Source organism: Lagopus leucura, unplaced genomic scaffold (genome assembly GCF_019238085.1).
Source record: "Lagopus leucura isolate 7727_CA_CO unplaced genomic scaffold, USGS_WTPT01 34737-0_obj-0_obj, whole genome shotgun sequence".
Classification (NCBI taxonomy): domain Eukaryota; kingdom Metazoa; phylum Chordata; class Aves; order Galliformes; family Phasianidae; genus Lagopus; species Lagopus leucura.
This window is the reverse complement of record NW_024967480.1, coordinates 1-8,568: the sequence shown is the minus strand read 5'-3', so window position 1 is coordinate 8,568 and position 8,568 is coordinate 1. Positions and strand designations below refer to the sequence as shown.

The 8,568-nt window shown below is 60.2% G+C and overlaps 1 protein-coding gene across 1 annotated transcript; it reads left to right on the top strand.

Annotated features, from left to right (window-relative positions):
• Nucleotides 1-4,063: 4,063 nt before the first annotated feature.
• Nucleotides 4,064-8,306, top strand: YJU2 (YJU2 splicing factor homolog). Its single transcript, XM_042893856.1, has 8 exons — nt 4,064-4,150; nt 4,348-4,448; nt 4,717-4,861; nt 5,103-5,237; nt 5,540-5,721; nt 6,198-6,318; nt 7,071-7,236; nt 7,815-8,306. Exons 1-8 carry the CDS (start codon nt 4,127-4,129, stop codon nt 7,889-7,891), a joined length of 951 nt encoding a protein of 316 aa, XP_042749790.1. The 5' UTR covers nt 4,064-4,126; the 3' UTR covers nt 7,892-8,306.
• The last annotated feature ends 262 nt before the right edge of the window (nt 8,307-8,568 follow it).

Sequence of the window (8,568 nt, the reverse complement as noted above, 5' to 3'; positions counted from 1 at the left end):
CCCTACAACCCCACAAGCAGCCCTACCTCCCCATAAGCAGCCCTACCTCCCCATAAGCAGCCCTACCACCCCATAAGCAGCCCTACAACCCCACAAGCAGCCCTACAACCCCACAAGCAGCCCTACCTCCCCATAAGCAGTCCTACCTCCCCATAAGCAGCCCTACCACCCCATAAGCAGCCCTACAACCCCACAAGCAGCCCTACCACCCCATAAGCAGCCCTACCACCCCATAAGTAGCCCTACCACCCCATAAGCAGCCCTACCTCCCCATAAGCAGCCCTACAACCCCACAGGCAGCCCCCAGCCCCACTCCCATCCAGCACTGAGGACCCCGCACCCACGGCAGCTCCTCCAAAGCCTGCTGTGCGCTCCCTCCCATCACACACACTCGCACGCACAGTTTTAACCCCACTGAAGGCATTTCCGAGATAAAAATAACAATAATTAAGAAAGAAAAAAAAAAGAAAACAACAAAAGAAGAGCAGAATGAATTGGCCACGTTTCCTAAAGGGGACACAGAGCGCGGGGTCGGAGCGGAGCCCTGCAGGAAGCGGCGCTGTTGGCTGTGGGCGCTGCGCTGGTGGCTGGGATGGGTTGGGGAGAAGGAAGGAGGGCGGCTGTGCTGCGTGCAGGAGGACAGGAAATGGTGACAGAGGCAGATGCGGTGACAGCAGGCGGGCGGCCCGGCCGTCACATGGCAGCACGGTGGGCGTGCTGGGCTGGTTTTGTGCAGGGCTGCCTTTGGTTGCATGGAGAGATCCGGAGCCTGCAGCCCTCGGGAGGTGCGACGCTGCAAAGGTGGCGAGGGCAGCAGCAGTGCAGCCTCAGAGCCCTGCTGGGGGCTGGAGGTGGTGGAATCATAGAACCCCAGAAACGTAGAGAATAGAGTGACACAGAGACACAGAGCCATAGGATCACAGAGTCACAGAATCCAACTACAGGATCATAGAATCATAGGATCACAGAATCATAGGATCACAGAATCACAGAATCAACCACAGAATCATAGAATGATAGAATCACGGAATCATAGAACCACAGAATCACAGGATCACAGAATCATAGGATCACAGAATCAACCACAGAATCACAGAATCAGGGGATCACAGACTCACAGAACGGCCTGGGTTGAAAAGGACCACAAATCCCCACCTGCTTTCAACCCCCTGCTGTGTGCAGGGTCACCAGCCAGGTGCTGCAGCCCAAGCTGAGGGCAGAGGAATCAGAAGTGTGGTTCGGGGGCTGTTTGCTGCTCCCAGCCCCGTGGATTTGGGATGGGTGCTTGCTCTGCGTGGCCGGGCTGCTTTCAGGGTGTGTGGAAGAGCTGAGGAGCAAAGGCTCCATGCTGCATCCCTCCAGCAAACCCCAACACTGCAGTGCTGAGAGCACACACAGCTCCTGCTCTCAGCCCGCTCCCTGCTTGTTCCTGGAAACCAAACCCTGCTCCCATCCACCGCCATCCCCAGCACAAGGAGGAGTGGAGGCAGAGCTGCGTGGCCTCAAAACAAGGACAGGAGCAGCAGGCAGGGGCGAAACAAAGGCAGGCTGTGGGCTGCTGCCTTTGAGAGGGGCAGCCAGCTGCAAGCTGTGCACTGCTGGAAGGAAGAGAAGCGGGGCCGTGGGGATAAACTGAGCTCTCCCATCCTGCTCATGAGGCACAGGTTCAGCCCGGGACCCTTAGCAGATGCAGAGAGGTGCTGGAGCTGTCAGGTTCCCACCCTGGGCCCTGCTGGGGAGGGGCAGCAGGCTCTCAGGGCTTAGATAACATCACTGCCTTTGAATCAAAGGCACTGAGTCACTGCCTCCCTGGGCCGGATTTGGCTCTCAGGCTGAGCCGGGGGAGTTTCCAACCTTCAGAGCAAGGGAGGCAGCGAAGGATGGGATGGGGAGGCAGATGTGGTGCCAGCCACCGCAGGAAGAAAACTGCTCTCCCGTCTCACCATCAGCATCTTCCGATCTGCCCGTCCTGCTGGATTCCTAACGAAACTGAAATGAGAAGCAAAACCGTATTCAGATGGCGAGGTTTCCACCAACCCACCCGTCCCCAGGAGAGCATGGGTAGCACTCCCTGCAGCCCACGGGGCTATGGGCAGAGCCATGAGATCCATCGCCTCCAAGCTGTGCCCCAAAGGAGGGCCTGGGGGTCTGCAGGCATCACAACACCGGCTCTGTGTCAATGGGGATGGCAGCGGTGCCCCCAGGCATGCCCTCAAATGTCAGAGGGTCTCGAAGTCAGCAGTTTGCCTGTGAGGTCACCACACAAACACACCTTGTGTTCCAGACCTCCCAAAGCAGCAGCTCCCAGTGCGGCGACCCACAGCAGAAAGCGGTGCTCCAGAGATGCCCTCAGCAGCCACAGAGCTGCTCCCTTCCCCCACTGCTGTGGCACCAAATGGGATTTTAGTGCCGCCCAGGGGGGCTGAATTCAGGCTTTATCACTGCTCCTATAGCCTGGATGTATTTCCCAGCTCAGAGCTTCCAGCACAGCTGCTGGGACCGTGCCAGTTTGCTGCTGGGATGAGAGCTTCCAGCAAAGCCATTCCTAAAATTGGATTCCATTGGAGCACAGACACAGCTCTGTCTGCAGGGAAGGCTGAGATGAGACCCCTCCCTGGAGGCATTCCCCCTCCCCACAGCCTCATCTCAAACATCTTTACCTAACCCTGCCACACCAGCAGCATCCAGCCCAGCGCCTCACATTGCATACAGCAGTCCTTACTGCATCCTGGGGGCCCGGAGCCCACAGCGTACCTCTGAGTGCTCCCAGAGCCCCTCAGGGTGCTGTGGGGTGCCCCAGAGGCCTCCCAGGAGACCCCAGGCATACGGGGCTGCTCCCAGAGCTCCTCACTGTGCTTCACACTGTTCCCTAGAGGAATCCCAGGACCCAATTCTTGTGTTCTCAGAGCTCTCCACTGTGCCCTAGAGGCATGTGGGGCACACAGGACAGCACCCCCGGATCCTCAGAGCACCCTGCAGAGCCCAGGGGATGCTCTCAGGTTCCTGAGAATAAAATAGGCATCTCCAGGAGGGAAGCAGAGGAAAGCTCCTGGGCGCCCCGGAGCTCACCGAAGGGCTCTGCCTCATCCCGGAGTGTCCGAGTGCACCCGGAGGGCATTGCGTGGCCGTTCGGACAGATGGGAGACCGCTTGGGGGAGCCGTGGATCACAGCGAGGAGCCCCGCAGTGTCCGCAGGCGGCTTCGAGCCCCCGCCGAGACCCCGCGGTGTTGGAGCCAGGTGTGGGGCTGCAGGCAGAGCCCCCGCGGACCCCCCGTGTTTAACCCCGCTGCCCAGCATCGCTGCTGGGTTTCAACCAGCCCTGGGGCTCATGTTGGCTGTGGGTTTCTCTTTCCTCTCCGCTTTGCCCCCCACCTTGTGATGCAGAAGCATCAGTGCCATCAGTTGCTGGGTCTCAGTTCAGCCTCTGCCGGCCGCCCCCTCTCGCACTGGGTAAACTGAGGCACGACCGAGGTACAGAGCAGTACGAGAAGGATCACGCTGCTGGTCACACACAGCCCATAAATAAACCATCCTGGGGCTCTGATCCCTGCCCCACACTTGTGATGTTCTCTGCAAAGCTGAAAATGCTGTGGGGCGCTGAGCTGGGCTGGCACAGCACGAGGACAGCCGGGGATGCTTTAATCGGCCCCTACGGCCTCAGCCGGCCCCTAAGGAGTGCCCCGTGCCCCCCAGCACCTACTGGTCTCTATGCTCCAGACCGGCCCATGCAGCCCCCCAGCTTCAGACAGCCTCTGTGGCCCCCCTCTTTGTTCTGAACTGGGTCTCAGGCCGCCCCAGGACCCGTCTCGATGCCCGCCGCCCCTCTCCAGCCGAATCCTCACCGCCTCGTCCTGCTTCAGCTCCCCCCTCCCGGCCCCTCTCCGCCCCGGAACCTTTCTTCGGGCCGCGGCGCAGGGCAGGCCCTTGGGCGGTGGCACACGAACTTCCGGGATATAGGCGGACCTCTCTGACGAGCGGCAGAATCAACCAATAGAACTGGAGAACATTTCAGGCTGCATCCCGCTCCACCAATGAGCGGCGGAGGAGGGCGGGAGCCGTTCCCAGGAAGCGGCGGGCGGAGCGGACCCCACTGTGTATGCGGGGCGCTGAGGGCGGTGCGCAGCCATGTCGGAACGGAAAGTCTTGAACGTGAGTTCGGGAGGCTCCGGGATTCCGCCTGGGTGTTCCGGGGGTCTCCGGGCGCTCCGCTTCGTCCTCGGGGCGCTCCTGGTGGCTCGGGAGGCTCTTCGGGCCGAGAAAGGCCTCGGAGCTCCCCGGGCGGTGCTGGGGGAGCCGCTTGGTGACTCTGTGCCCACCGCGTGCGCTTCTCTGCCCCGTCCCTGCAGAAATATTACCCGCCGGACTTCGATCCTGCGAAGATCCCAAAGCTCAAACTCCCGAAGGACCGTCAGTATGTGGTGCGGCTCATGGCCCCGTTCAACATGCGGTAAGAGGCGCCGTGGGGCAGAAGGAAGCGGCTGTAGGGGAGAGGAGTTGGTTTGGGCGTTGTTTTGCTTCCTCACTCTGCCAGGGAGCTGCTGGCAGCAGCGCTTAGAGGTGACCCGGGCTGGAAGAAAAGGGAGGAAGGAGAGGGAAGAGACACTGTAGGTGATTTTGGGGTTGTAGGTGCCAGATTTCCAAAGGGGTAAATTGGGGCTGGCGTCTCTTTTGATCTCCTCTTCTCTTCTAATGACGTGCTATGGACTTCTCTTTAGCTGCAAGACGTGTGGGGAATACATCTACAAGGGGAAGAAGTTTAATGCCCGTAAGGAGACGGTTCAGAACGAGGTGTATTTGGGACTTCCCATATTCCGCTTCTACATCAAGTGCACGCGGTGCCTGGCTGAGATCACTTTCAAGGTGAAATATTTTCTTTCTGCTCTCTTGCTTCCTGGGGAGGCTGTGTGGTCGTGGGCTCAGTGTGATGGGGAGCAGGGCTGTCCCAGCACAGGCTGAACCTGAGTGCATTCTGGAGCTGAACAGGAGAGTGCAGGTGTTTGTCTGCCCAGCGGTGTGGATGGAACTGGGGAATCATAACCACGGTGTGACTGGGGTGGCATTGCCCCAGGACAATGAATTTGCTGCCTTACTTTTCCCTTAGACAGATCCTGAGAACACGGACTACACCATGGAGCATGGAGCCACTCGTAACTTCCAAGCTGAGAAGCTCTTGGAGGAAGAGGAGAAAAGGATTCAGAAGGAGAGGGAAGAGGAGGAGCTGAACAACCCCATGAAGGTACTGGAAAATGCTCTTCTGTGCAGAAGGCAAACTCTCTCCTCCCCTGTCCGGCTGTACCCTGCTCAGCACATGACCTTATAGCTTCTCCACATTGTGAGGTATTGCTGTTCACTCTCAGGAGGTTTTCTCCTGTGCTGGAATTTGCAGCAGGCTGTTTTTTTCCTATTGTGCCTGACTCAGAAATGAAAGTGTTGATCCTCTGAGTGCTTCCTGCTCTGTACCACGCAGGGAGGCTGTGCTGGACCGTAGTGCTAGGCCTTGCTGCCTTGGGTAAACCTGGCTTCCTTCTGGTCACCCAGGTCCTGGAGAACAGAACCAAGGACTCCAAGCTGGAGATGGAAGTTCTGGAGAACCTACAGGAGTTGAAGGAGCTCAACCAGCGCCAGGCAAATGTGGATTTTGAGGCCATGCTGCAGCAATACAAGGAATACGAGGAGGAGCAGAAGCGCAGGGAGCAGGAGGAGGATGAGCAGGAGATGAAGTGAGCGGGCTGGAAGCGTTGCCACGTGTGTGAAAGCAGCCCTGTGGAGAGGGGCCACGTCTCACCATCTGCTCAGCACCGCGATGGCTGCGCAGTGAGGGCAGGGCCTGAGGTTGGAGGGGCTGTGTGTGAGTGGGGCGTAAACCAGAGGGCTGCAAAGGGGACGGGGTGGGTTGTTCTTGCTGAAGTCTTTGGGGAGGGGAAAGAAACGCTGGCAGTGGTGTTGGCGTGGGCTGACAGCACGGCCTGGCTTGTGGGAAGCGTCCCTGTGGGGAGAGGAGTCTGCAGCTGCATCAGGCTGCGTGCCACAGCCTTTGGGCGCTGCTTGGAGGTGACTTAAACCCAGCGTGGGTCCTGCTGCCCAATTCCAGCAGCGGGGAGCACGTGCAGCAGGCAGCACAGGCCGCAGTGCTGCTCCTCGTAGCGGCGGGGCAGAGCCACCTCTCCTGCTCAGCTCGCGCCCTCTGTCCCCGCAGAGCCATGCTGGAGCAGGCCCAGAACCGCCGGCTGCTGCCGGACTCCGACTCTGACGAGGAGCCTGCGAAACCAGGAACCCAGGCTGTGCTGAAGGCAAAGCCTACAGACGTCCTGCAGGAGGTGAGCGGGGGGCAGAGGCTCGTCCTCCTGCCGCTCCTCCTCCCTGGGAGCAGAGCTGCCGCCCTGGGCTCCGCGCCGTTCCTTCCGTCCCTGCTGCCCGTCACGCATGAGCAGCTCTGTGCGAGCGCCCTGTGCACTGGGCCGAAAGGAGAGAGGGATCAATCGGTGCTTTTAGTCTGTGGCTGCTGACAAAGGAGGCGGCCTCGGCTGGACTGGAGCTGGGATGCAGCATCCCTTCCCCTTCAGCCTTCCCTGGGCCTCAGCCCCCGCTCCAGCACAATCTCAGCCCTCCGAAGATTTCCACCAGTGAATCAACCGCCTGGGCCGGCCTCTCCTCTGCTTTTCCTCCATCCGTGTTGGAGACGAGCGGGACAAAAGAGCTTTCAGTGCCTGGCTTGCAAGGGAGGGATTATCCCCACCAACAGGGCCCCCTGCACTGCTGCTCTCTGATGTCGATCCGTGCCCGCGGGGACCTCCGTCCATTCGGATGAATCAAAGCAGCCGTGTCTGAGCCAGGCTGGGGTTAATCCTGTGTTCCCCGGCCCCGTGCTGCTCTGTGAGCACAGGGGAGTTCAGTTTGGCAGCAGGGCCGCCTGCAGGCACACCTGGCATCGCCTGCAAGGCCCTGTTCAGCTCCCTGTCGCCCTTGTTGGGTGCTCCTCGGAGCTGTGCCTGTGTTTTCAGTGTCCCTTCTCCCTCTGCCTCCCCATCACACCACCACACATCCCTAATGCTCCCACTCCACCCCGCAGGACCCTCAGCCCCAGAGCAAGAAGCTGAAGACCGAAAGCTGGGAGCGGAGTGTGGGCAAATGGAACAGCAAGTCACAGCTGGCTGCACTGGTGACAGCCAGGAAGCAGAAGCTGAGTGCCACCCATGTCAATGGGGCAGAGAACAGAGGCACCACGACCAGCACTGGTAACTGCCCATGTGGGGTCTGGCAGCCCCAGTGCTCCCAGTTTGAGTTGCTGTGGGGCAGATGGGGCCGTGGTGGGGCCGCAGTGGGGCTGTCCCCCTTCCTGCTGTCTCCTCTCCTGGGTGTCAGCCAGGTGGGGACAGCAGCTTCCAAAGGACACCAATAGAGCACCAGGAACCTCCGCCGTGGGGAAATCACTGGGGTGGGGAGGGCTGCCTGGGTGTGAAGTTTGGGCATTTGGAACCGTGGAACAAAGGAAGCAGAAGGACCCAGGAAAGCAGAGGGCCTGAGGCTTGGGGGAGAGCAGACGAGATTGGTTCTGTGCTGGTTGGTTCTTAGCCTTTGGTTCCGTGGCTCCCTGTGCCCCCAGGGGATCTGTGGGGAGGGACAGTGTGTTTCTCCTTTCCTCATCTGCCCGCTGGAGGAGCAGCATGATTACGAGGACTCAGCCCTGAGCTGTGAGCTCTGCGCCCTGATGCAGCTGGCGGCTCACAGACTTGAAGCCGAGCTCCTCCTCTCCCCCTTCCCCATGCCTAAAATCCCCCTCGCTGACCATTTCTGCTCTCCTTTCACCCTCCAGGCTCCCTGCCCAGCTCTGTGAGCACCTCCTCGTCCCTCAGCTTGTTGGGAGCGTACACAGACAGCGAGAGTGACTGAGGAGCCCTGGTCTCACACGTTGCTGCCCTGCCTGGCTGAGAGCAGCCGCCCCAGAGCCGCTCAGCCCCACGGTGCTCCCACCCCACACATCCTGTCCTGCAGTGGGGCTGTGGGCACCAATCCTGCACTTGGGGGTGACGCATCCGAGCGTGGTGCTGGGAAGCACTGGGACCTACAGGACTGTGTTCTTCGTCCTCTTTGCTGGCCTCAGCAGCCCCCCGCTGTGCTAACAGCAGTGTGGGGCCTTCCTGCCCCCATAGGGGGACGTGAGCTCAGTGTTTTTTTGTAGCCAAGAACCCCCTCCTTTCTGTGCCCCCTCCTATGGGATCTGTGTGGGGCTGCTGCAGGGGGGAGCGGGGGGGTTGTCTGTGCCCACAGGGGACCCCGATCAGTGAATAAATGGGGTGCGTTGGAACTGCTTGTGTCTGCTTCATCTGCAGAGTTCACAAGGCACGGATGGGTCCGCGTGTCCTTCATAGGGTCTGACCCACAGATGGGTCCGCGTGTCCGTTATGGGGCTGACCCACAGAGGGAGACCCTGAGCCGCGTTGGCCCCAAGTGGAGCCGCCGTCCCCTTTGTCAGAGCCCCCCCCCCCCCCACGGCTGGGCACTAATTAACCCAACCAATTAAGCCATCGCAAATGGCGCTGGGGCTGCGGGGCTTTGTGGGGGGGGGG

Excerpts from the sequence above, each read along its gene's own strand:
- YJU2 (XM_042893856.1), top strand. The coding sequence starts at position 4,127 with ATGTCGGAACGGAAAGTCTTGAAC. Across the intron at positions 6,319-7,070 it reads CTACAGACGTCCTGCAGGAG|GACCCTCAGCCCCAGAGCAA; the intron begins GTGAGCGGGGGG and ends TCCACCCCGCAG. Across the intron at positions 7,237-7,814 it reads AGGCACCACGACCAGCACTG|GCTCCCTGCCCAGCTCTGTG; the intron begins GTAACTGCCCAT and ends TTCACCCTCCAG.